Below are 27888 nucleotides of genomic sequence, written 5' to 3'. Positions count from 1 at the left end.
AGAAACATTCACAGAAAGAAGTCTTTTTGAAAGTAGTTGAATTTTTAATACCTTAATGTCACCAATCTAAACTCTTATTTTCAATTCTCTACATACATTGCATTGCCATTTTTTCCCTTCTTGGATGAAAAAGTTGAATACATTTTCTAAATCTTGTGCTTTTTCATGATGCTCAAACCATTCTTAGACACTTTAACAATGCTTATAACAAAATGTTTTCATTTATGAAAAGACGGAAGTATAAATTCTCAGACGACTTGCAATGCTCTTACTACTTTGTGTACATAACTTTTTTATAAGTTTTTTCTGCTTCCACCTTGTTTGCCAAAGACGGGATAAATTCAAGACATTTTTGTTCTTGCATAAAATCTTGACCAAAATTTCCCAAAATTTTTTCTCACAAAGAAGTTTGGTCTTGGGTGCAGTTACGGTCTTGAACGATTTTACTCCTTGTCCAAGGGTATTGAACAGTAAAAAAGGACATTCCATAAATTTGTTGGTTCCCAAAAGACTCCCAAAAGTTTGTAACACTGCTAGTACTATAAAGAGAACGATGTCTTAGACCAGATTAGAGACCTCAATTCAAGCTTACGAGATGAAATTAAAACGCTTTGTTGGTTCGTGCCCATTCATTTTGATTAACCACAACTGGTTACAAAAATTAAGGATACGCTTCTGGACATTTTTAAAGAAAACATATCGAACAATGGCAAAAAAAGTATTGCTGAACTTGAAAAGAGGCCAAAAGTGTCAATTTTCCTTCTGTAAAGATCAAGCAAGGTTTATATTAGAGCAGTTGTAATTTATCATTTCTAAAGTGGTTTCTAAGTCTACTGAATGCTACGTTATTTTGTTAAAAGAATAAACCATGTGTCACAAAGCGGATTATATTCCGTTAGCTAGGCTATATGACCTGTTTCATTGAGCATTGTACAAACTACCAATCCATGTCATAGATGTACTTGTGAAGGTGTGTATATATATTATCGAGATACCTAACGGAAGCCTAACAGTCATTTTAGTTGGTAAGGGTGGGCTTTTAAGAAACTCAGAGCCTGGGGTCCTGCTCACTTGGAACTCTTTTCCATTATTTGTTTTCAAACGAATACTCGTCTGTGTAAAGAGAGGAAGGTCCCAAACAGAGAATGTAAATAAACCACCTGTGCTGAAAAACCTTTCCAAGGATGGTGTGAACGACTGGTTGGGTGTCCAGTGTACTTCGTGACGAAGCCATGCCTCATTTAATTGAAGGAAATGTTCTGTGCCGTACAACGCTCGATGACAGGGTGCGAGTTGCAGAAGACGATGCACACCAGACACTTTATCGGCCCCAGTTGTAAAAATAGATCCTCTGCCAGACAGGTAGATACTCTATCAGTGGATCTGCCAGAAATGATAGAATCCAAAAATGACAAAGCAATCAAACACGAAGTTGGGTACATCAACATAACCTTCCGTCATGACCCAATACAAATTACAGAGATTTACAAATGACCAAAAAATGGCTGGTTTTGGTACAGAGCAGATATTTTTTCCACTCCTGCTGAAAGTGCTGAATGCTACCACTCGGCCCTCCCCACAACTATGGCCACTCCTCAAAATTTTAAAGAAAACTGTTAACTTGGCCTTACTAGTCGGCCATCTTGAATCCAAAGTAAGGTGATCCCTGTAAACATTTTCTAAAACTTTACGTGTGAGAGCAAAGGTGACAAACTAGGGGCAAAAATTGGATTACTAAGTAAAACTGAAATTAATTGAAATTAGATTCTTGTGCTTTCGCCGTTTATGAAGACGCATTTTATGTCAGGGAGATGTTAGATTAATTACGGATTTCTCTCCCTTTTACACCAGCGTGTACACTTTTCACCGAATATTCATCGGTGTAAAGGGCAAAAACCTGTAATTAAAACATTCTTTTGCGCTTACGGATCATCCAAAATTGAGGACAAAAAGTCATATAACCTGCATTGTCCAAACGAAAATATTTCAAAGCGAGGTTATTCCTTTCTATTACAACCAAACAGTCGGGCTCCTTTCAATTTCAGAGCATTCAATAAATGAAGTGGACCAGGGATACACCCCATGGACTGCAACTTTACGATCTGAAAGCGGGAAAGGCCACCTACTCATGATTAGACGTGCCCCAGGGAGAGTGTTTGAGACCCCTGACAAGAAGGCACGAAGTCTGGACCTGAAAGCAATTACAAACGTTACACTGATGTAAAAAAGAGACATTAGAACCCACAACAAAATGCAATACACTGTATATCATAAAATCTCTTCACATCAAACTATTTCTCTCAAAGAATATGGCTATTTTATGTCAACCTCGTTTCCATGGGCACGATCTTGCCATGCCATGTTTGCCCCCAACATGCCTTCTGGCACGATCTTAACCCCTGGTATTGTATGATTTAGTCAGTGTGTTTACGAGTAACGCAGATTTATGCATGGGTGACGTGCAGGAGAGTACGTGAGCGTGAGCGTGTAGCTTTTGAAATGCGCGTGAGTGACTTTACAATCGGGGATATTCATCCTGAATAGGCAATCAGCGTCATTTCCATATTCTACACAACCAGGGGCTAGTGATGAAGGAACACGTACGCAGCCCATGGAGTCGAGTTTGATTTCAAGTACAATGTCTTTAAAGCAAACATGGTCAGATCCCAGAAACAAATTTCTTTTTGGGGGGGGATGGAGAAATTTCTGATGTAACCTTCTACAGCCTTCCCCAGGGAGAGGCTAAATGATGGGGCTTTCTCACACTTTTGAAAGGAAAAGCAATTAAAATAGACCCCCCCCATCAACCTTTCCTGCAATTCCCCCCCCCCCCCCCGATCCTCCCATGGAGCCAAGCCACATTCATGTTTAACCAGAGGAGGCTCAAAACGATGCTCAAAACTACTATAGAAGGCAATAGTAGCTAGCTGTGGCTGTGTCTATATCAGCTGGCTATGGCTGGTGCTCACACATGCACTATGGGAAATAGGCAACAGCCACTACCAAATGGCTTCCACGGGCAAGCATGTAACTTTCAGACACTGAAAAACTACCCAGGGTCCACCTATGCAAATCACATAGGAACAGAGATCTATCTCAAGTGAGGGAACATTACACAAGCTCTCCGCTGCATGCACTCCGTGATCTAGGAGCCTGTCTGGATCTGGATCATGATCGGCGATCCGACGCTGGTTCACTGACACCAGAACCTGCCTAGCGGATGGAGCAAACCTGCCTTGGCACCACTCATCGAAATCCAGATCCAGATGCAGATAAACGTCATGCCATCCACTTTCGACAGAATGCGCACAATCTTTGTTCAACAGGTACTGTACTAAACATTAACAGAGATGTTTTTCATCATTTCAATGGATTCTTTAATCAAGCACAGTGTCTGTAGAGTCCATGTCAAACTACAAATTCTACAAATTCTACATTCTACAAATTCTATCAAGAAATTCTACAAACTCACTCAGTGTAGCGGTCGTAGCATGGAGAGCGTAGCAAATACAGTAGCAGCATTGTGGATCGATTGCTTAATTCCTTTCTCTCTGAACGATTATAGCGTTTAGAGGATTTCAGCATCTGCAAACTGAGGCAACAATAACGATAAATAATCTCACTTATTACTACAAACAATCACTGTATCCTTTGGTATATGCATGGCAGACTTACTAAAAATCTTCAACAGATGCAGTCCTGCAGCATATTATGGAAACGGTGTTGCCTTGTAGTGTTGCAGTCGAGACCACTTAAGACCTTCACAAGACCACACAAGACCTCCAGGCTGAATGCAAGCCACAAGCTAGTCAAATGAACTGCAACAAAAGCATTCCTTTGTCACTGTTCACCCTGTTACTTGTGACTGGTCTTGTGTCTGGTCTTGTGATGGTCTCAACTATTACACTGTTTCGGGGGGCGGGGGAAATCCGTGCATCTACTGAAGTGGCACGAAAACAAAAGACTGCATATTACTGTGAACAAAAAACCTGTTCAGTGACAGCACTGCTGCAGAAAGAGCACACTGGCCTCAGTCAAAGTTAAATTTTTTCTTTCTCTTATGTCCTGTTTATGACTGATTTGACCAAGTTTGGTAAGCACTGATTTCATCTGCTTCATCTACCAAACTGCCATTAACAGGACAATTCACTGCACCAGGGAAAGTCGAATCACTGCCAAAATTTGCAAAGAGAATTTGAGGAATCACGCTCTCACCTTGCAATGTCCGCTGCCAGAGAGAGCAACCATGGTTTCCATGACGACTGACCCCACACTAAAAGTGCAGTCACTGTAGTTATAATGTCATTAAGGCAAAATTTTCACGTGTAAATTTCACAGTAAAATAAACGACAGCAAATGGGGGCACAAGTCCTGCAATTTAAGGTTAAAAAAAAGTTCCTTCTAAGCTTACCTCATTACCTACACATCTTTCTTCATTCTCAGCAATTGCCCTTACGTTGAATTTCTGAAAATAATATTTCTCTCTCAAAGTATTAAATGCTCTTGCACAATGCCGACATAAGCCCCGCTTGCCATCTTAAGACAAAACCATTTGTAAGTTTGTGGGCAAAGCTTGGGTAAGACCATGTCTAAATCACTTGGCTATGGGAACTGGCTGCAGCCGCTGCCATAGACTCGTGCGTAATTTCAAGCCGCAGCCACATAATTTGGACATGGCCCAGGTTTCCATATGCTTCCACCCTGCCTGCTGGAAAGGATACAATGCAACAGAGGCCTTGCTATCTGCAGAGATTCTCCTGCCAGAGGGAATCCCATGAGTTCTGTTGGCTGTTCATTTTCCAGTGAGGTACTGTCCCGTTCATTCTCTGCCTCGCTGGGGGGTAGTCTCCACGTTCTCTGGTGAATATTGGGGGCTGAAAAGGTTTGAGAATTATTCTGAAACTGTACAGCGAGTCTTGGCACATACATGGAATGTGTCCAAACAAGTTTTCTAGCTCAGACCAGTCACAAGACCATGCACAAGACCAGGCACGAGACCAGACACAAGACCAGGAACAAGACCAGGCACAAGATCATTCACGAGTGACAGGGTGAGCAATGACAGAGGAATGCTTTTGCGGCAGTTCATTTGACTAGCTTGTGACTTGAATTCAGACTGGAGGTCTTGTGATGGTCTTGTTGTGAACTCTTGATCTTTTGGGATGCTGTAATGGTCCTAAGAGGTCAAAACTCTTGCAAAAGGTCTATGTATCCGCCTCGAGCACAAACATCCCTTCATCAGTTGAAAAGAGCAAAGTTGGTTGGGAGTATTGATTTTGTTGTTAGCGATGCGACTGCAACGCTTGTGTTTCCCAGTCGTTCGTGAAACAGCAATGCACAGTTAATACCAAAGGAGCCACTGTTTTTAAGGAAATAGCGCCCTCTCTTGGTCCAGCTCGAAGCCAATAAGTGTTGCAATTTGGGCACGCAGTGACAACAGAAATAGCAGTGGGTCTCACAGTCCATTTCAGTCACTGTCTATGACATTCCAAACCTTGACTCACTTGCATCTAGTGACCTCACAACCCGACCCGACCTCTCGCCCCTGAAGGTGACCCGTGAAGTCCTCCCAGCCATGCCTAGTACTAGTCTTTCTCCAGTCTCTGACGTATCTGCCCCCTCTCCCGCTGCTTCAGTTGTAGATGGTTTCAGGTCGCTGTCTCGGTTTAACGGCTGGAGAGGAGGCTGTGACCTCACACCCGCTTTGTGCTTGAGGAGGAGGATCAGCCGGAAGATAGATCTGACAGGGCGGACCATCAAAGTTATTCAGAGATGTTTTAAAAAGAAACTTAGAGGTTTTTTGGTTTCACATGTGACTATATCTCTTGTTTTTCTGCTTTTGTTTTGAAATAATTTGGAGGGTTTTGGGGGATGAAGGCTCCCCAATTGCCGTAATGTGCAGTGAACAATGTTACATTCATGCCCCAGTGGAAATTGGGCTGTGCTGAATATTTGATTGATTGTTGAATATTCAAAATTTAAATATTATTTTTGGAATTTGAATATTCGAATGCAAAATTCATGAAAAGGAAGGGAAAATTTTCTTTTGTTTTCCATGAGAAAAATTGCACTATGGAGGCTTCTTTCAAGCAGATTCAAATGAAAAGCGTCAGAAATCTTACAACAATTTAAAAAGTAAATTATTCATTAAATAATTTAAAAGGAATAGAAATTTTCAACAGGGCAAGAAGTCTTGTTTATCTCTTAAACCTTGCTATTAAAATCATGGCTGGAGATACTCCTAGATGAGAGAAACTATTATATTGATCGTAATGTACAATTGTGTGAATTATTGCAACTGATTTTGTACATGGTTTGTTCATCAATAATCTGCAAGTCGGTACGACCGAATATTCGGATATTCAATCAAATTGAAGGTCGAATATTCGAATAGTGAATTATTCAAACTGACTCAGCCCTAAGTGGAAATTGAATGTCAAGGCTGGTAATGCTAACCTCCCCGCTGTGCATAAATTACATCAAATATGAAGGATTCTGGAGTGCGAGGTGTACTCAGTAGTCCAAAGCCATCACAATGTGGGCAACAAGGGTAGGATTTTGGTTGATAACGGTTTTCTTGGTGATAGATGTAAGTCAGAATTGAAAGTATTAAAGAAATGAAGCTGAAACTTTGCTTTCCTTCATTTGGAATGTCTTGATATTTTTAGAATTTTTTCAGGAAAATTTTATTCAGGTCACATCGGAGGTACCCTCATGTTCTGTGGTTTGCCCGGAATGACCCTGTAATATTGAATTCACTTCTGATAAGTTGCCAATTTTGTGGGGCATTTGCCTTCCGTCGCACTGACCTGAGTATTTGAATCAGCGCAATGAAGAACCATCGGCCGGCCTCCCCCCAGCATCTGGACGCAGCTAACTCTACAAAGACCTCGGTGTGGTCAATCACTGTCAGCCATTGCATCAACCGCTGAGCTGATATGGCCTGAAGACCAGTTTCGCGTAGAGAAGAAGTTTTACAACATGAGTCCACAAAAACTCAACTCCTAGTGAGCTCATGTTACAGAATGCATGGCTGAGCTTAGTTCATACACGCATGTGTAAAGGATTCACTTAGGTGTTCCCAACCGAACCATTATGCAAATGATATTGATTTTGACCGTTTTCCTGCTCATCTTCCATTTTCATAATAACAAACACTTGCAATGGCTCAGAGCTTCTAAAAAGAAAGCCGTATTCTTTTCATTACCAGCTCAGATTAATTGTCTAAGAGCTAGTCTAGGGTAACCTGTGACTGTACAATTAATATAAACCACTCCTAAGGAACACTGCCCTCTTCTTTGTTAATTCTTTGGTGACTTGATGTACTTACAAGAGACGGGGCTGTCAAGCCACGAGCCTTGCGCAGTATTCCATCATGAAATAAGACCAGCAAGTTGGAAAGGGAAAACACTGTTGATGGAAGTTTAACTTTAATCAGTTGACAGATATGCAAAGAGGGGATTAGGCCCCCTAGGCAGAAAACATTTCAGGCGATAATTACTAAGTGTGCATGTGCATGACGCACAGTGTTGGATTCTGCATGGATATGTCAACTGGTCGACGCAGTGTAATGATCACATGAGATGTACATGTAGCCTGGAAATAGTTCCATGTATGGACGCCGCTCGACACCCTGCGCACCAACCCTATAATACTGGTCTGAAAAAATTCAAAGTGTTTCCTGTGTAAATGACTTGGTTTTTTTTCCCTCCTAATTTGAACTTTCTTGACTTTTTTTTTTGCTTTCTGACGGCTAACAAGGCTTATGCTTCACTGTAGGGAATAGTTACTGGCGTCTGTATATGGAACTTTTACCTGTAGGCTTGTAGGTACACAATGGAATTAATCTCTTTTGGAAGAGGTGTGGTTCTTAGAACTCACCGGTTCTTCTAAGAACCACACCTCTTCCAAAAGAGATTAATTTTATGGTGTACCCGTAAACCTACATCTCATGTAACTTCCACCACGCAAAAGCGGCAGCTTCAAATTACATTGTACCATGATTATGCTTCACAATCGCTTCACAGACATGACAGATCTTGACATCCATGACATCATATCAAGAGACTGTTTTCTTTTCATTTTAGACCTACATGTACATTCATGACTGACAACTGACTGACAAAAGTGACATTAGGCATACAAGAAATCTTGTTTGTCTTACCAAACTCTGCTACAACTGTGTCAACATTTACTGCACCTGTTGAATTCACACCAAAGAGGAAGTTACAATTCACAGTTTACCAACCCTAGATCAGTGTGGATGTTCAGAACAACCTTGGCTGCAAACATGGAGGAAGGAATACGAGTACAACTTAACTGTAGGGAAGCCATGCATGCCATGGCACCGGTAGGGAGTCCAGTAAAACGGCGTCTCTAAATTTTATATCTGAAAGCGTGTAAAAGGGTTTGTTGTGGTTTGTGGCTTAACTACAGACGTTTGTCCAACTCTGGCATGTCTAGAAGTAGAACCGATCAACCGATGAGGAATAAGACTCCATGTGGTTCAAATATATTGATGAAAATAAAACTTGTGTCCACCCCAAAAAGTGACGGACTGATTACACCTAATTTTAATAACAAAAAAAATTGACAACTTCGTTATACTTACAGTTATTGAGCTAATTTTTATACCATTCAATTTCTTTCGAAATTCTCTTTCCAATGGTACTAAATTTGTGGGGCTCAAAAAAAAAAAAAAATTGAAAAGGGCCGGACTCCCTAGCACCGGCCTGATCTTGGTCATGTTGGTTATTTGATTATCATGATTATGCCTAAGTAACGTTACATTTCCGTTTTACTTACCGGGAAGGAGATACGAAAACACCCTGAAGGTCTTCTCGATCTGTGACACTATCTCCGGATTTTCAGAAACCCAATTTTCATACCACTTCCACGTCTGTTTGTATCTCTCAAAAATAACTTCCCAAGTTTTGCAGGCACTGCTGGAAGACGCCTCCATCTTGGTTTACCCTTAGACTGGTACCCTTTATGCTTCGACCTTGTGATCCCGTGGAATGTACGAAAGAAATAAGACCAGGGATTGTCAAATGACAGTTTGCAAACATCGGTTTTGTTTCACTCTTGGCTTCGATTGACTTAGACGCAATGTCGCTGTTACAGAACAAGAGATCATTTTCTACAAGTAAATCTAAAACAGAAATCAAACGTACTATAACTTGAGTGCACGTCTTGCCCCCAAAAAACCTAACCCTGGAAACATTATTTTTGTGAAGAGTCAGTTTGGATTGGTGCATGCGGCTAGTCTCCATCTTACACGGCTTATTGGCCTCGAGCAGAAGCACCCCCTCGTCGGTTGAAAAGAGCCATCATGTTTGTCGATCGTGAACATTCATTTTGTCGGTAACGATGCGACCGTAACGCTTGCATTTCATAGTTGGTCGTGAACCAGCGAAGTTCAGTTCCGACCAAAGAAGTATCCGTTGCTAAGAAAATTACGCCCTCTTTATAATTCACTTAGTTTGTGAAGAAGGTTTATAACCTTACTCGATTGAAATCCTACGGTGGCTTTTCTCTATGTGTTTTAACGTAATACCGACATGCGGTTTAAAGCCATGAAAAACGAAGGCACCGTTAATTTTTCTTCATTCAACATTTTAAAAATCACGTGTAGCAAACATGAAGCAACTAGCCACAGAACATAAAGCTATATAGAAATATATATCTCTCTATGTACGTAATTAAATACTGAATTCAAGGGTCATTGTGCTGCATTCCGTGAGTTTGCTGACAGAATTCCGGCTATGAAACGACACTGCATTAATTATCTCAATTATTAAATCTATTTTCATACTCACTGCGGTGACGCAAATATAAACAGTAACTTTCTTGCTCTTTCAGACACGACGTATGTACCTCATGAACTGGGCTGAAATGCTGCGACAAATTGCCATTTGTATTACACAATAATTCCGATCTGTTGATTATCACATTGTGAAAATGTTTAATTATATCCACCTCCATTTTGTGGCGTCTTTTCGTACAGCTAAGTTTAACTTATATCATATACCATATCATTATATAAACGACATCATCCTCAACGCCATATTGGCTATTTTTTTTTTTAAAGAAGATCGTCTCAAATAGAAAAGGTGCAGATGCAGACGTCAGCAGAAGTAACAGTGATTTGTGTGTCTTTCCCAACTGATCAGACAAGCAGGCTCAGTGTCGCGATGGAGCGATAAACCCATCAAGGGCGACCGCAAGCAGCCTCGATGAGCTGCGCTTTATAGCCACGGACGATTATCATCTCGCCGGGTAGGCTAGCCGTGACGAGGTTGAGTACTCCGGTGTAAAAACAAGTCGAGAACCGTGGCGAGGAGCGAGCCTGGCGATGCAAATCCCCTCGGATGGCGAATGACGATGAACACATGTCTACGTGGTCCACAAGGATTTTATTTACTCTTGTCGGTGCCGTAATTGTCTCCCGTATACGCGGTGGGCTTCATTAAACCGTTTTGCAATATACGAAATGCGTCTTTTATTTGTAAAAACAAAATAACAGAAACAAAGTATAAGAGAGGACAAGAGTAGATCAAAGCGAAACCAGACATGAAATACAAATGTACATGAAATGTACCGAGATTTGCAAGATTTGCGATTTCTGATTTTACATAGGCCTAAACCTGTCTGTTATAGGCCTGACAATTAAACTGCCTCCTTGACAGGAGAGCTTGTAACTTTACGACTAAAGGAATAAATGCTGCAAGCATCTTGCTTAGGAACACGCGTACGCACAGTTTGATTTCAAAACGATCTGCGGAGTAGAGCCCGTGCTTTATAGTTACAGCCTAGTAATTTTGATTTGAAGCAGACAGACACACTCACGTGATGTATTTATTTGATCATACGTAATTATGGGACTTTACAACAAACGTTATCGGCTGATGGTCTCCTGGAACAGTGTAGACATTACTGCCGATAGTTAATGAAACAAGGAATATTGATTCATGTTGCAAAAGGCATTGATTTCGACAACAGGATGTGAATTTTCAAGTTTCTGTACTGATAAACACGTTCATTGTAAGAGTCAAATACAAGTTAACTAAATAAGGCGTATGCTTATCTGCTGATATGCTGATTTTTCAAAATCATGTAAGCAGATTATTACGTGAAATCTCAGGTGCAATTTTATGAAGAAGAGATGATACACATGGGTGGAGATCGGGGGGGGCACATATCCCCCTTTGACCTGGGGGGGGGGGGTTACCAACATCATCACCCACCCACTTTTCAAGTATGCACACCCTTTAAGCCTGCAACGCAGACAACGCTCTTATACCGGAGTCATGATCTCACCTGGGACGGAGGCCGTGCTGCACTGCAAAAACTGGGGTGTTAAATTTAACACCCGTGGTGTTATCAGAGGATTACACTAACATTTTCACTGGTGTTAAAAATTTTGGTGTTATTTGGTGTTACTTTCACTCCCTCCAGTGCATCGTAACACTTATAGGTGTTCTAGGTAACACCAATGGTGTTAAAGTAGCATCCTAGGGGTGGTCATATGATAACACCAAAAAGTGTTGATTTTTTGATAGTGTGAGGTTTCAGAAATCCCTCCCACACACATTTGACAAGAAATCTCCGCCCATGATGGTACATAATGAAGTCCTGTCAGTCATTGTTCAGCTTTTCCAGCATCTCAAGGAGTTTATTTTCATCTCCAATCTGTGCTGAATGTGGGTAAGATGTCTCGACAAATATACCCTATACTCATTTCCCCTCAGAGTGTAAACCAGCGTTGCAAATGAGCATTGGCTGACAGCAACCATGGCGGTGATACCTATCATGGGCGGGGAGATTTCTAGAGAGCCGAAGGCATGCAAGTTGACCAGGACTATAGCGGGGGTCCAAGCCATCGTGAAGGTGCACGCATAGACGATGAACGACCGTCTCCGGGAATTCGAAGAAGTGCTCCTTGGGGTTGGCCGGCAAAAGTTCCGGGCCGACCGCGCTAGCGCAGTGCCTGTGCCAGACTGAGTGCTGGGGTTGGAAATCGTCTCGGTCGATAAGTGAATGTTGAAGACGACGTCTTGCTGTCTATCGACTGGGTTCTCCGGCTCTGTGATCACCACAGTGGGCCTGGAGTTGATCTTACGTAGTTGTGTGAAGGCGAGGCGGATCACAGCAACGTTAGAGAGGGTTATGAAGCCAACATTTACTGCCACTATTCCGTCAAAAAGTAGCATGGGAACCCACCAGTTTTGAAGGATAAAGGCAGGAAAGTTCACGGCTTCTTTGGTATTTGGTGCGGTGACAAGACGTAGGAAGACAAACGAGGCGACAGCAAGCGCAGATGCCCATGTAGCCATTACAGAAATTGCAAGGTAGCGATTGGTTCCCAGGCGAGGATACAAGAAAGGTTTGAACAATTTCAAGTTCTTGTCGGCTACCCAAACTGACGCACTGAGAAAGAATCCAGACAGGATAAACACGCAGGTGGAGACGATACCAGCGTTGAATTCCGCCGCTCTGATGTCTCGATGGCCCCGCAGGACGACCACATAAGCCACGGGCACCAAGACGGTGCAGAAAAGCAACTCCCCGACGCAGAGATTTACCAGGAAGAAGTTTGACACCGCTCTGAGTTGGCGATGCCTGATCGTGGTGAGTATGATCCACGAATAGCCAAGGGAGTTCAGGCCGACCACAATAGCGAGCACACCCTGAGCGATGTCTTGGATGACGGGGGGAAGACTCAACGCACCCCCGTCTGAGGAGGAATTCCCACGGCTGGTCTCTCCGGGCTCAGTCGACTGCATGGCGGATACAAAATACCTGGTCAATCCTCACAGGCCATTTCAGTTCAGTACCCGAACAAGTTATTATCTTGCCTGTTATTTTTTTCTCGTCATTCCTACTGTACATTGTCTTACTGAATCCTCAAGCCGCTTATGATAAAATTGACCTTTATGAATAACTCATTCAAATTAGCATAGTCTTTCAAACAGAATCAATATACACATACTGTCAGTGATGAAGTGAAGCACTTTGGTCACAATAGAAAGAGACAGTATGCTCCTCCATAAATAAAAAAGTAACCAAAAACGAAATATTCTGCCTTCAGCGGGAAACACTTTTTCGTGTTGAGCACAAAACGAGACCTCTTACAATGAAAGAAGAACACGTCAGAAGCTCTGACGTCAACGGCGTTTTACCAAATGCACAGGTTGGTTCCAAGAACACTAACTATGTAATTTATACTACTTATGATGGAAGGGGCCACACTAAGAAACGACGATCTCGTGCAAACAGGAAAAATTACGATTTCAAAATCTTTTGTAACAAAGCACTAAAAAATTCCACTAAAATTAGAAGCTAATAGCCAAAAATGGCTATGGTCCGCTCACACTTCTTGCCGCCAAGGCCATTTGTTCGCATGCGTGCATAATAATGAATTTATTAGTGAAGAGGTCTATTGAAAAACGTCTCTTATGTAATTCAGGAAAAGCTTGTTCCTAATCACGAGGTATAGCAACAGTGTCTTTAGTTAGGAGAACTCAAATTGTTATGTTCACGTGAATTGGAAGAACTCAGTGTACCAGATTTTGTTCAAATTTAACTCGCAAAAGGCTTTTTAAGGGGGACAGTTTGGTCTTGGGGAGAGGCTTAAAATAGGATCTTTATGTAACATTTAAATGAACTTACATTTTACAAGCTTTTAGAACTTGAAGAAGGGGAAATGAAAAAAAACGTATTAAACAATCGCGTCTCTTATAACACTGTTTTAAAAATTGCTTCTTTTCGGGACCTCTTCCCCCAAAGCGCTCTAACCTGTGGATGTGTTAATGTGAAACATTTGCATGGACATGAATCCAAAGCGAGAATTAGACATTTTATTACTGAAAATGATGCTGCGTTTTTTGTGGGATGATGAATCTCTTTTTGAAATTCACCTCCATTTCGAAAATCCGTTTGCCCCTAGAAAATCCACCGTAAATTTGTTCCAAACGTCACGAAAATCTTTTTCAATCCTACTGGCAAATGTAAATTTCAAGGTATCATCGGGCACAGTGTAGAACGTAAAAACCTCCACTAAATCTAATCGGTCATTAAAAACCAAGGAATTATTCATTTATTTTCATTGGTTCAACACAATTGCAATTTACAATTCATTTTCAACTGCAGCACGGTAATTGAATGAGGGACACGGACGCCCCGGTTGTCATGGAAACACTGCAGCAACTGCTAAGCTGCCAATTCGTGATTCTCTTGACATTGGACAAATTAGAAACAAAAGATGCCGGTGTTGTGAGGAATTTGGATTAGTTGATTGTGTTCCTGTAATAGTTATGGATCTGTAACGAATCTTCACGTTTATGATCACCCTCTGATCCATGGGCTGGAGCTGAGACGTTGTGTTTGGGGGCAGCTTGTTACCTGCATTTGACAATAACTCCATATTCCACTGTTTCAAAATTTCGTGGGCGTCGACGGGGGATGTTGAAGTGAGCACCAAGCACCCCCCTCCCGACAATTTTGAAAAATAAACGAACTGACTGGGTCAAAAAAAGACCACATTTACACCCATTTCTTTTATTGGCTGTCATTATTTCACGTGCAATGGGGAATAGAGGGATCCCAATACGACGCTTTTAGCGTCGATCTGCGCACTTCCGCGTTTGAAAACGAGGCTGTTTATCAGCTTCAACTCTTAATACGATCAGACGATTAAAAGTAAGGAGTCAAGACACAAAATACATAAAGGTATGTTTAATTCAGACTTTTCAGGCTGAAAATTTTTGCGGAAGAGTCTTTCAGGATGACTTGACACGTAAAATCAAAAGAAAAAAATAACGGCAATTTACTGCGTACTAACGTACTTGCGATGGTCGCGTATCTGCATGTGCAGTGGGCGTGGTTTAAACTGAAGTGGCGTCACTTATGAACCGGATACTGCAGGTACTGTGTAGACTCCGCGGGGGTGCGCGACAAAGTTCAACACAGAGCCTCAGTTTCGATCCGGATATGCGCAGACGGAGCTAATGTGAATTCCCTCTATATCGTTGATGGGGATTCCCTCTACCTCTCCTTTATTGCGTCGTGCCATGTTTGTTAAAATTGTCATTATACATCTTTATTAGCCACGCGGGAATTCCCTCGTTTTATACTCCCCTTAACAGTGTTCATTGAACAGGAAGTAACCGACATATATTCTCCTCCTTAATCACGAGCTGTTTACCAAGCCTCATGGATGTGGGACCAGGGTTCGTTTGGGCTGCGCTGAGAAACGTCTTTGGTATGGTAATTGCACGGTTTCAAAGCCTCGGCATTGATCTACCGCGTGAGTACACTGTATGTTGATGAGTGGTCCGAATTCGCTTCCAGATTCCAGTAGAAAAAGGAAACTTTTTCGCGATGCATGGAGGCCGCCATCTTTCTTTACTCTACCGTCAACGCGAAAACAAGATCAAGATGGCAGCCGGTCAGGCCGCACGCGTAGGCCCGAATTTGTCGCTCAAATTATCACCTTCAAATATCATTTTCGATAATATGATAAGTTGAATATGATATGTAGGAGCCTTACTAATATTGTAAATATAAAATATTTGAATAAAAATGCTGCAATATTTTAGTTGACGCTTTGTTGACACTCGTTGGCGCTTGTTGATGCTAAATAACCCCTCAAAGTTTCCTATTAAATGGGGTGACCACCTGTTGCCAAGTCCTTCTGTTTATTCCTCACGCCGTGGCAATTAGTTCTATTGGGGGTTGGCAAGCACTTCCAGCGCAAATGGAGCCCCGGGCGTGGATTCGGGGGGGGGGTTATATATATAGCAGTGTTTGGGATAGTGGAGAAAATTAGAACTGTTTTCTTAATGGCGATGGGCCTCGTTCCTATATGCATGCCCCGACCTTGCCCACTCTGAATTACTAAAACAAAAAGGCTCTTGTATGTTTTAGAAGTAACCTAAAAACTATTGTACATCCCTCGCCAGAAAAGGAAAGGTTTGTCTTCCTGTTGGATGTTGAGGGTTTGTGTAGCTGTCATCTTACAGGCCGATGCTTTTGTTCTACAGAGAGGTGCCCTGCAAGATGGTTACCACGCAAAGAGAACAGTTGCCAAGTAGTTGCGCTGGACTTATTAGATTTTGGTCAATAAAAATATTTCCTCTAATTACATAACAGGCACCGGAAGAGGATTTCTCCTGACTGTTATTGGTGCTTCCATCTTTTGGAGGGGAGTCACTCTGCTATTCAACTGGCATCTCCTTGCGATTGGAAATGTGAGGGAAACTATTAAGAGGATTTAGGTGGGAGATATGGGGCACATGGGATCACAGTTGAGACAACTTGTCATATCTTTTTTCATCCGAAATACACTTTTCATTTGTATGTCGTGCAGTGGCGAATCTTCTTTTTTACGAATAAAACTTTCTAAGTGAGTAGGAGAGAAATTAATCAGTACATTCATTTATCAAATATTAGCACAAAATCCCTATTGACAACGACACCGTTTGGTTCCATCATGTCATGTTGAATGAGCCTGAAGCCGCATTCGCTTTTGCACGGCCCCCCTACACCAAAACTGCATACGCTACCGATGTCGTAGTAGAAAAGCACAGTATGCAGTGCGTCCCCAAACCAACAACCACCAATATAAAATATAAAAATTACACCAGCATGATTGCACTGCATCAAGCAGGTGGTTGAGGTTTTGGTCAGAATTATTATTGATTTTTTATTTACTGATTTTTTCATACATAAATACATAAAATTAATATACATATAATGATGCCATAAAAATTGTCGAGTAAAATGCGATTGCTCATGAAGAAATGAAAGAAATACAGCCCAAACGGATTGCACTATCATAGCACGAAAAACATTAAAACAAAATGGAATGGACCCCTGAGCCTTCCCTGATCCGTGAGTGAATTGTGGTTTGTGCCAGTTGCCTTGAGCAGACGCACCCACTCGTTGGCTGGGAAGAGCCATGCTGGTCAGGAGTGCAACTCATGCATTTCATACAGTGGTTTGTGAACCAGCGAAGTGAAGTTCCTACCAAAGGAGCCTCGGTTGCTAGGAAAATAGCGCCCTCTCCATCAAGCTCAGGACCCATAATAGTGTAACATTCGTGAAAGCTCCACAATTGTTATTTCAGGTCCTCGTCGTGGTGGGTCCTATCTATACATTGGGCACAGTGCGGACTCTCCGTTTCCTATCCAATGAAGACAACCGGATGGCATCTGCATGCTTCATGGAAGGCTTCTACCTGTTAGTCTTTGGCCAATGGCGTACAGTTGGAATACTGCTGGAAATTTGCGGGATCTTCCTGCTTATCCAGTAAGGAACGTGATCTAAAAGGCCGTGGTTGACTTAAAGATCCAACAGCCTGGAATGGATAATAAAGTAACTTCAGAATTACTAACTGACGGACGGAATGATTAACTGGATGATTACCTAACCGATTATTCACTTAACTATCTTTCAGGCAGTTGGACGTTGCGAATATCAGATCTTTTTCTACAAATGGAAACCATGAATCTCATGTAAATCGGTCACCGTTGCATAATAATACGCTGATGTGGTTAAGGAAAAACCCACAAAAACTGAGAAAGGTCTTTCAAATTGTAAAATAATCCCTCCTCTTCAAAGTGGAGAACTTAGGGTTGGCCTATAGTTTACAAACATCTTCTCTTCACAGACAGTTTCTCCCCAGAGACCCCATCAAGTATCTCGTAGGTGATACTGCTAACTTTCTCGGCATAGAGTTGGAGGAACACGAGAAATCTGCCACTTCAAAGTTCACCTGGTCTTTAATATTCCTCCACCTCGGTTTGCCAAAGCTCGGACTTATCGGTTTTGTCTTCGGATTCGCACAGCTTCTCTACAAGTAAGCCCTTACTTGCTTATTCCAGCTTCGGCAATTTTTTTAAGAATTATTTTTTATCTATTTATTTATTTTGCTGCAGTTTCTTGGCGAGATTTTGCTTGCAGTCTATTATAACGTTCTTGTTTCTAAAATAAGGTTCCGTATGACCATCAATCTCATCAATTCGTAAGCAGTAATCATGAGCAAGTTTCAAGTTCATTGTCAAGTGTAATTTCTTTTTTGCCCTTTTATTTATTTATTTTTTTTAACTTAATGCTCGCCCTTCTTTGGTTTTGCAGTAAAACGACCACTCATTAGCTGGCAAGTTGATTATATGGTATGCATCACACAAAAATTGAATCGCGTCTTTTTTAATTCTTCAAAAATTCCATCTATAGGTCCAAATTTCCATTCAGATATAAAATGATGGCAACGAGCGTGTTCACTTTTGGCGAAGCCTTCCTGCTTGCAGGATGGTTTGGAGTGGGGCTTCTTGTAGTGAGTTGTGCGCACATATTATTAACCAGGTATTTCTGTTATCGTTTGCTTTTAAAGATTCTAAAAGGCCTTGTCCAAATCAGTTGGCTGCAGCCAATTAAATACGATTCCATGGTATCGGCTTCAGCCACTTCCCATAGAGTAACGTGTAATTTCAAACCGCAGTCAATTAATTAAGACATGGCATAGTAAGTTGTAAGGCTCATGCAACTCTTGTGCGTTGGAGTGCGGGTTAGGCTTACGTGTATACATGTAGTTAATTTCCTTGCCGTTGTTCGGGAAGAGGTCTTTGTTGTCCCTAATACAAGGTGATTTTGATCAGTTCTCGTAGGCCTAACAACAAATTTTGTGTGTGTGTGCGACAGGAGCGTAGTTGAGCGATTAATCAACTTTCTCAAGATGTGGCCCGTGTTAGGATCTATTTTTTCGCATCCTTTCGTTGAGCAGGTAAGACATGACGAAGTGAAATCAAGACAATTACCGAATCAGGTTGCTCAGAACCAAAGATCGTATAAAGCGCGGCACAAGATGGAGAACTTCACAGTGAATACACAGAAACGTTGTAATCGCTTAGGCTCCATTTGTGCAAGCGATACGCCTGCGCAATGCAGAGCAATGCAGGCAAGTACACCTGGTGCGCCTGCGCCTGTGCATTACCGTGAAGTGCCATCTTGCGCCATCAGCGCTATACGATCTTTGCTCAGAACTAGGTTTCTAGCAACTCTGCAGTTCCTTTCCTTCCCTGACCTTTGGATTCAAAGTCTGAAATTCGCACATGATATCTGGGTTGTACTGCTCATATCAGGAAATAAGTTCTGCGGCAGGCCCGCAACTGGAACTTTCCAGGGGGGGGGGGGAGCGAGTCCTCAACAAAGCGGATCAAGCATAGATTTGTTGCATTTTAGTTTTGGAAAACAGCAGGATTCGTGATCATGAGGTTGTATCAATTTTTTCGGGGGGGGATTACAAATAAACTCCCGAAGACGGAACTGACCAAGTTGAAGAATTGAAGCTCGCGGCATTTTGGGCATAAAATGATCTACTATATGTAGCTCAAAGTCTTCTCTTTCCTCAAAAGCAGACCTTTTAGTCTGGGGGGGGGGCGGACGCACTCCTTGCACCCTCCTAGTTACGGGTTGTGCGGCCCAATTACTTTTAATCCATTTAGGCCTACTCACAAGAAAAAAGATCAGTTACTCAACGGAGTCCTGATTTCCGCGAGGGGGTAAAATGGCCATGAAAGCTGTTTAAAAAATGAATCAGTTCAGTATCTGGAAAAGGCACGGTCGTTTGAGAAGAAATCCCGCGAGCATGAACGTGTTCAGAGCGTGCACGTCGGAAAACGGCCGCGCGGTGATTGGGCCGACTTCGTGAGCGCGCGTACTACTAATACCGCATGCCGTGATCGACCCCATGACCATTTGCTGTTGGATACTCTATTGGTTCACTACGGGAACCAGAGGCTACCCACGATAGTTTATCCTCCACAACAATCATGATTAAGACGACAAGATACAGAAAGCGCGTCTTAGACTTCGAGTCAAAGGCTTAGGTACAAGACCTTTGCACAGTCCAGGCTCAAATGGTTGGAAAACGTCGAGGGAACTAGAGAAAAGGTTTTGTTTCTGTTCACAATTTTCATTTTGCAATTTCTTAATAGAAACATCAGTGAGAAAATTATGTGAGATAGCTTCCCTTCGGTTCAGTCGAAGAATCGTCCGTATTTTCAGGAAAGTAACGGCAGGCAGATAAAAATACCAACTACTTTTGTCGTCTTATCATACAGTTCCTCAGGCACATTGAGGATAACACTCCGGGCAGTCAGCAGTCGATTGGGAATGAGGTTGAGTCTACATCACAACAAGGAACATAAATCTGGTATTCCAACCTTGATGGTATGATCCAGCAGCACGCAACTCTTGCGTCTCAGCAGTATTTACGAACTACTTAATAGCCCAACCACTGTCAAAAAGAGGGGAATACATACCCCGCCCCCTTTCCAATAACTATCTACCAGTTGACGCCAGTTTGGAAAGAAAAATCCTAGCATAAGGAAATCTGTGGAATTATGGTTCTTGTGTGTGTATACATGTGTGTTCTAAAACTTAGAATATAAGAATATATAAACTGAAAGATGCTGTGAAAATGTTTACACCGGAGGTGGAAAATGGGCAGGGCCGAGAAGGTCATGATTTTTTCTGTCTGATTACCTCTATATTTTGCCAGAGCCTCAGATTACCAGACATCAGTCAATAAACAGAGGATGAAATCAGCGGAATCGAAAGAAACGGTTATGTTATGTTAGCAGTGCTTAAAAAATGCTTTATTTTGGATAATAAATTTAAATTATCCCACTTTTCGTGAGATGTCGTCGGCATGCACGCCTGTCGATCAGCTGTAAACTGTCACGTTATTGTGCCTGTATATTACTCAAATAATATACCGAACTCCAGCTCACGTTATTACTAATGGTTATGTGCAGGCGTTTAGCCGCTGTTGCCTTTAACAATTTTTTTATACCAGACAATACACAAACGGACCCTTGCACCTGATATATATTATATTTTTACTTGCAAAATCTCTAGCATTAATTTGAGGACAAAGTGAATTAAGGAACTACAGGTGCTGTAAAAACGAAGATGTTGGTAGTTTTATGTCTCAAACGTTTGGTCGTGAGAAGCGTAAACAAAGCGAAAAGAAGCTGCTCATTCTTTCTTAGATGCATGTGACTGATGAGAATACGCGAGCATATGAGCACGCACGATTCCGAACTATAATCGTTGCTAAGACTCATCTGGATGGTGTCAAATATGATGACATCGGCTCGATTGCCCTCTAATGTCTAGAGATGAACAGATTTTTCCTAGAATGAAAAATACCACCCACAAGGGCTCTCTTTGTCACTTCTATAAAAACAAAGATTTAGATTTTGTTGGTAATGTCCAATAAATGTTTCCTTTAAGATTCATGTATCAGTTTGTCATTTCCTGTGTCACCGTTGATGATTTACCTGTGAACAGAATCCAGGAAACTAGCTACAAAGAACTGATCAAGAATCCAGAAAAACAGCTGTAGCGATTCCCGCTTTCGCCGTAAACGCCTCTGCTACCGCTACCAAACTCAAGCCACACTCGGTCTCCAGTCGCCAGAGAAACCACCGCAGAATTGCTCGACTGCTGGTTTTGATTTGGCTGACTATCATATATCGAAAATACAACGATATCGTTCTTTTTCAGCTTGACATAGGGACGTGTTGTCGAGTACATACTCAAAAAGCTTGCTGTAAAGAAGTACACTCCAGGAACAGAGCAAGTGAACACACCCGATTGCGAACTGTAGCTATCGCCGAGATTCGTCTCGATATTGTCGAAGATGATAACATCACCTTGATTGCCTGTGACACTGGACGTGCGGTATGCACTGAATGCGACAGCAGAGGGGGGTGTTGCTGAAACCAGGGCTGCATCTCCTGGCTGGCCCTTTTGCCCCTTTTCACCAGGTGGTCCCTGGACTCCTGGCTCCCCCTTGTCACCTTTTTGCCCCTCACCGATGTCCCCCTTGCGACCCACCGGTCCAAGCTTCCCTGGAAGTCCCTGTATCCCTGGCTCGCCTTGGTCTCCCTTCCGTCCCTGCTCGCCAATCTCCCCCTTGGGTCCAGTCAGGCCAATGCCAGGGTCACCTCTGGGGCCAAGAGATCCTTGACCCCCAGGATTTCCAGGAATCCCAGGGACGCCGGGTGTTCCGGTTGGACCTTGAAAGCACGCACCGCAGCAACTTGAGGCACCTTTCAAATCCTCCTGAGCGTCACAATGATGGTCGGAGAACCACACTATCAAAATGACAAGAAGTATCACAGTTGGCCTGCCTTTCACCTGTGAAAATAATCAACAAAAGAAAAAAGCAGTATTATTGTATAGGTATCAATTATTTCAGTAACCAGATTGAATCTCCTTATAATACTAATAATAGGTGTTTTTGTAAGCGCATTTCGTAACTTGGAGATATCTCAACGCGATTGTAGGCCTGAAGCGTTTAAATTGAATTGAAGTACTGTAATGTTTTGCTCTCTTGCATCTTTCTTGATGTTTTGTGGCACGATATTGCGCTTACAGCTTCCAAGTCAGGTAGTAAAAAAAAAAGTTGAAGCCTGAGACGGAGCCGAATCGAGTACAGGAAAACGGCCTATGTGCACGCAAAACCTCTTTCAGATGCCGTTTTTCAGGCTTAATTAAAAATGAGAATGACAGAGTCACATCATTTTGTCACACAGGTTGGTGAAGGCTCGAAACCGAATCACGAAAGGGCGATTTTGCTCGTTTGTTACTAGTTTGAGGACCTGCTGTAGACTGTCAAATCATGTCAAATGGAGTACCGCCACGACGAGGCTTAAAGGAGCAATGGGGCAGACAACTACATTTCCGCTTAATAGATGTCCGTTTGAGGAACTATCAAGGAGAGTCCATTAAAACTGTACAGGAGTTAAATGTGAAAAACGCTTTCGGCTTAATGTTACTAACTTGGAACAGTTATACCTGTTGTCGAAATACAATGGTTCCGTGTGATTCAGTATCATTTGATCAGTCATAAGCGAAAACATAGTATACGAGCAGGACATCTGCACTAAAGGCAAACCTCACCAGTGACGTCATGGCGATTGTCCTCGGCAAAGTAGCTCCAAGGTCGTAAAATTAGTAAAAATTTCCCAATCCAATGAAGAGATGCGAAACTCGGCACTCTGATTTTCAACTTGAAAAACAGACTCCGTCTTTTCCGTGAGACGTTGTCCATCCACAATGCACCAGAGTGAAATCGGAGCTGTTGAATTGCTAGGAGTTTCTAACAGATGAGGTACAACGGACTCCGTATTTATACACAGATGACGACACTGATTCGGTAGAGGAATTCTTGGTACATATTTTGACCATATAAGGTTCTAAATATGAAACGTTCTACTGTGGCGCTCAAAGACTTCTATTTTTCAGATGTAACAGGTACGTGGGCCCTGTAACTCGCAAATGGAAAAATCTTAATTGGAAAACAAATATCTTTATAGAAACAGATGTCCATTTGGAATAGCGATATTACTGCTAGAATCAGATATTATGAGCAATCGTTTCAATGTCATTTCGATGTTCAGGGCGAACACCAACTTGCAAATTCCAAATGCGACGTTTTGGTGAGCAATTCAGGGAAAATTTACATCTGTTTAGACATTGTCTACACTTCGCTAGGTTGTTTAAGAAAGCTACGGTGTTTATGATTAATGGGGGTGCGTCTTCTTCCAATGTACTACAAGTACATCGAGCAGTAAAGCAAAAACTGTGGAATGGTCACGCACTAATGTCAGTATGAAATTTGATTTATGAAAATCAGATGCCATTAGGCTGGTGTGAACACGGATAAGCCGGCGAAGTGTATAATATTCGGGGTATTACTGCAAAAGTGTCGACTGGACTGGTCATTCTGTGCTGGTTTTATTGAAACTTCTAGCATGAGCAATTAGAATAACTGAAACTTAATAAAGATGCTAGGGTTTTTCACGTAGTGGAGGCTTGTTTTGCCGACAGGCTGATGTAATGATAAGCATAGCTGTATTTCTTTTAACACTGCAGATCAGCGCAGTGAACAAGCATATATTCGAACGGTTAATGTGTCTTGAACTTATTGTGAAAGCATCAACTATACCTTCAAAGGCTCCCAATAGCTCATGTGAAACGACTAGAGAATTAATTTGCTAACGCTGACAAATCAATAGTCCGACGACAAATATCTTAGTTCTATTTTCGGAATGTGCACATGTGGCGTAACTATAGGCCTAAATATCCGGGCGCCGGGGTTTTTTCCGAGGGGGTACCAAAAGAAAATAAGCTGCAGCAACACAGATTATTTTCAGATTTCAAATTTTAATTTATTCTGTATATTTCGTTACTCTTTTTTCGTGCTTTTGTTGAAGTTTTTGCAGTTATATATCTTGATACATTTAATAACAAAATTACATAATTATAAGTAATGTTTTCCATGGTTTTCTTGATTTACAACAGGAGTAATAATTGATGTAAGTCTAGGTGGCCCACTGGAAAAAGAATAGCTCTTTAAAAAAATAATTTTTCTGCTTACGCAAACGTTGCGCACGGCAGTCATCATGCACGTGCGATTCTCCCAAAATATTGATTATTTTTAAAAACTTCCTCAAAAAGAGTTCAAAATTTAGTAATGAAGCTTCATGACAAACAAACCATCAATTCAAACAGAATGCTTCAAAGTTGTCAATGTGTCATACTTAGACTGTTTCCAGACTTTCCTTCATTGTTACGTCACATTGCAAAGATCAGAAAACCTCTAAAAGACGAATGCCCGTTGTGATTACTGAGAATGCCCCTTCCTGTATTGCCAAACTTCCTGTATCGCCAAACTTACGCCAAACCATGGTGTGTCCCGCAGCCAAATCATTGATTGCTAAATTGGTGGCCTGGTCATGTGGCCTGGTGATAAGTACTTGTGTAAAATATGGTATAGTGCTTCAAAGGAAATGCAGCCTTGATTGTTAATCCTAATTAAAATAGGTCCCCTTCAGCATATAATATGATGGTACAGTCACAGTGTAACTATAAATATTACTGGCCGTGATCAATTTCGTGTGTACCCGTTTGGTAACAAGAAGAAAGGAATCATTTTTGTTAGCCCGTGGAAATGCAGGGAATTCGTTACCTCTCATGAAACAAAAATGCTGCTTGGTTGCAAATGAAAGCAAATTTGCAGCATAAAAGTCATTAATTTGTGATTCTATAGATTCGGGGGAGGGTCAAATTTAAAATTTCCCTCTAAAATACCAAGGTATTGAGACGGCAATCTCTTCATTACCTGGAAAAATAGCCACAACACGCTTGAAAAATCCCTCGGTCTTCCAATGGTCATGAAATCATAGTTTGGTCGACCTCTAATAGGAAACATTCACATCGAGTTGATTTCATAGTTCTGTTAAGTGACATAGATGAGAAAGTCAGAGAAGTAGCTATACTTGTTGGATCCCTCACCATAAACACCTCTGTTATTAGTGCCAAACTCAAGCCAGACCCTATCCCCAGCAGACAAAACTAGGATAACTGAATTACTAGACATATGATACTGATTGTCGTGAGAATCAAAGATTGAAAAGATAGCCAGTCCATTCTTTTTCAGGATCAAGTGAGGCTTCACAGTTGACGAGAACTTTTGTATGCTGGCTGTGAAGAAGTAGACACCTGGCACCGAGCAAGTGAACACACCCGATTGCGAACTGTAGCTATCGCCGAGATTCGTCTCGATATTGTCGAAGATGATAACATTACCTCCATTGCCTGTGACACTGGACGTGAGGTATGCACTGAATGCGACGGCAGAGGGGGTGTTGGTGAAACCAGGGCTGCATCTCCTGGCTGGCCCTTTTGCCCCTTTTCACCAGGTGGTCCCTGGACTCCTGGCTCCCCCTGGTCACCTTTTTGCCCCTCACCGATGTCCCCCTTGCGACCCACCGGTCCAAGCTTCCCTGGAAGTCCCTGCATCCCTGGCTCGCCTTGGTCTCCCTTCCGTCCCTGCTCGCCGGTCTCCCCCTTGGGTCCAGTCAGGCCAATGCCAGGGTCACCTCTGGGGCCAAGAGGTCCTTGACCCCCAGGATTTCCAGGAATCCCAGGGACGCCGGGTATTCCGGTCGGGCCTTGAAAGCACGCACCACAGCAACTTGAGGCACCCTTTGGTTCCTCCTGAGCGCCACAATGACCGCAGGAGAGCCACAGCAACAGGGCCATCGGTAGAAAATTCATTGCCTTTGTTCGTTCCTTAAAAGGTGCAGAAAATAAATATTACCTAAAAAATATAAATATAAAATCTTACCTGTGCCTCAATCACTTAATTTGATTCAGATGCCTAATTGACGACCAACGATCTCGTCACAAGGTCCAAAAAGGTGTTGGTATGAGTATTATCTCGCTATCCTACAAACATTTACTGCTGCGCCAAAAGAGGGGTATCGTCCACCGACAATCTGCTTCAAATATGACGAAGATGTTTAAGTGCAAGGAGCTATGCCTGTAAACCCTGGGTAACGTTGAGCTTACGCAGTGAGGTCGATTCGTGCATCTACCCGCTGATCCAACAGGGGTCGTGTCTATAAACTCTGTCGCCAGGTCTGCGTTTATTAGTCACAGAAATCCACCGTAATAATTTTTTTTCCTGGCAGTACAAAGTGGTACATCCTAGCACCTGTTCAATGTTTTTTGTTATTTTATTCTTCGTGATGTTGTGGCGTCAGTAATCGTGCTCAGAAGGAAAAAACAAATTGAAGAGATTAATTGGATGTGAGTAGGAAGTTATGTTGGCACAGTTTCTTATGCAAGCACAGGCACAAACTGGATATTTACACTTCTTGCCACGCCAGAGCTGTTTATGAAGAGAGTTGCGACATGACTGTCTCAATTGTTGGAACCAAAATGGCGGATTATGCGTCAGTGCACATGAATAATTAGCACACAACAGCCGCTTGCGGTATTGTACATGACCAGCCATTTTGGTTCCAAAGTCTGTAGTTGGCGCAACTCTATAAACAGCTCTTTGTCATGCCAGCCGCATACGTCGGCAAATGCGAGTATCTCTCTCTATCGCTGTGGAAGGAAACGAAGAGGCAGCACTGGCACTGTCTGAAAGTCCTTTCGATGGCAAATTTTTTGACATTGGTAAGTGTGACGACTGAATCCCGACTGTATGTAATCATCGAATTCACTTTGCTTTCATGGTTAACGTAGGTGTTCGTCGTATCGGACTTGTCCTTCAGATGTTGCAGCATGTTGACATGACTGTAAAATAAGTTTTTTGGAGTCGTTTTGTTGTTGATGTTGTCGTTCTTGTTTTTTTTTTGCTTTTTTCAACCAATTAGTTATTGGTGGTTGGGCCAACATGTGGTCAGCGATCCGTCCAGCTAGCTTCAACTCCTTCCTTGCAGATGCTCAGACACCAGACATTCTGAGTCCACGCGAGTTCCGCCGACTGTGGCTGACTTACTAGAATTCTACCATACAGGTGGGCCGAGGCGGTGCCCTTCTTGACTTACTATGACGCTAAAGGCAGGGTGGACGTCAAGTACGTGGGGATTGGGTCCTACGGGAGCTGAGCCACAAAGGGCCCAAGAGCTGGGTCTTTTACACCTACTGTGATGAATAAGACCGATAAATATCCATTCGGGGAAAACAAAAGGGATGGTTTAAAAAACATTTCTAAATGCGCAACGACAATCAGAACGGTGATATCGATTGTTTTAACGGTAGACGGGAATGTCTATACGGTATCGTATATTCTATTGAAGTTATCACGTGTCATAATCTCCAAATTTCGGACGCCGTTTTGTTCGATTTTTTGGTGGAATAACGTCGCGCAGCGTCTCTTCTGAGAATGTCTACGTCTTGACCTCATGCGGACCGTCTGCGTAACAAACGACCGCATGGAAACCAGGCTTTGCGGTGTAATTGCACGACCGTTACTGCAACTAGAAGACTTGTGCCATTAGAATTAGAAGCCATTAC

The 27888-nt window shown here is 42.3% G+C and overlaps 3 protein-coding genes and 1 pseudogene across 5 annotated transcripts; 1 reads left to right on the top strand and 3 right to left on the bottom strand.

Annotated features, from left to right (window-relative positions):
• Positions 1-21: 21 nt before the first annotated feature.
• Positions 22-9001, bottom strand: pex16 (peroxisomal biogenesis factor 16). Of its 2 annotated transcripts, XR_015423459.1 has the most exons (11): positions 8806-9001; positions 8165-8200; positions 7331-7410; positions 6810-6943; positions 5505-5740; positions 4722-4874; positions 4216-4288; positions 3473-3592; positions 3116-3334; positions 2127-2191; positions 1368-1383 (listed from the first exon to the last, which is right to left on the bottom strand). XR_015423459.1 is itself a non-coding variant. In XM_022227051.2 (10 exons), the coding sequence occupies exons 1-10, from the start codon at positions 8960-8962 to the stop codon at positions 1322-1324; spliced, it is 1116 nt and encodes a 371-aa protein (XP_022082743.1). In that variant the 5' UTR covers positions 8963-8998; the 3' UTR covers positions 22-1321. The 2 variants fall into 2 exon arrangements, 1 of the variants encoding a protein (XP_022082743.1); XM_022227051.2 differs by lacking the exon at positions 3116-3334 and having other exon boundaries at positions 22-1383; positions 8806-8998.
• A 6031-nt stretch (positions 9002-15032) lies between these two features.
• Positions 15033-20275, top strand: LOC110974974 (uncharacterized). The gene is made up of 7 exons (XM_087130798.1): positions 15033-15307; positions 16153-16250; positions 17129-17310; positions 17672-17860; positions 18238-18366; positions 18703-18784; positions 20124-20275. Exons 1-7 carry the CDS (start codon positions 15214-15216, stop codon positions 20208-20210), a joined length of 861 nt encoding a protein of 286 aa, XP_086986924.1. The 5' UTR covers positions 15033-15213; the 3' UTR covers positions 20211-20275.
• A 28-nt stretch (positions 20276-20303) lies between these two features.
• LOC147795924 (uncharacterized) lies at positions 20304-23278 on the bottom strand. The gene is made up of 2 exons (XM_087130799.1): positions 22975-23278; positions 20304-22209 (listed from the first exon to the last, which is right to left on the bottom strand). The coding sequence occupies exons 1-2, from the start codon at positions 22984-22986 to the stop codon at positions 21373-21375; spliced, it is 849 nt and encodes a 282-aa protein (XP_086986925.1). The 5' UTR covers positions 22987-23278; the 3' UTR covers positions 20304-21372.
• A 942-nt stretch (positions 23279-24220) lies between these two features.
• LOC110974975 (uncharacterized) lies at positions 24221-26512 on the bottom strand (annotated as a pseudogene). The gene is made up of 2 exons (XR_015423549.1): positions 26207-26512; positions 24221-26151 (listed from the first exon to the last, which is right to left on the bottom strand). The product of XR_015423549.1 is annotated as an uncharacterized LOC110974975 (transcript).
• Between the last annotated feature and the right edge of the window lie 1376 nt (positions 26513-27888).

This window comes from Acanthaster planci, linkage group LG20 (genome assembly GCF_054643075.1).
Source record: "Acanthaster planci isolate LZ-2023a linkage group LG20, COTS_SCS, whole genome shotgun sequence".
Classification (NCBI taxonomy): domain Eukaryota; kingdom Metazoa; phylum Echinodermata; class Asteroidea; order Valvatida; family Acanthasteridae; genus Acanthaster; species Acanthaster planci.
This window is presented reverse-complemented; position numbering and strand designations above follow the sequence as displayed.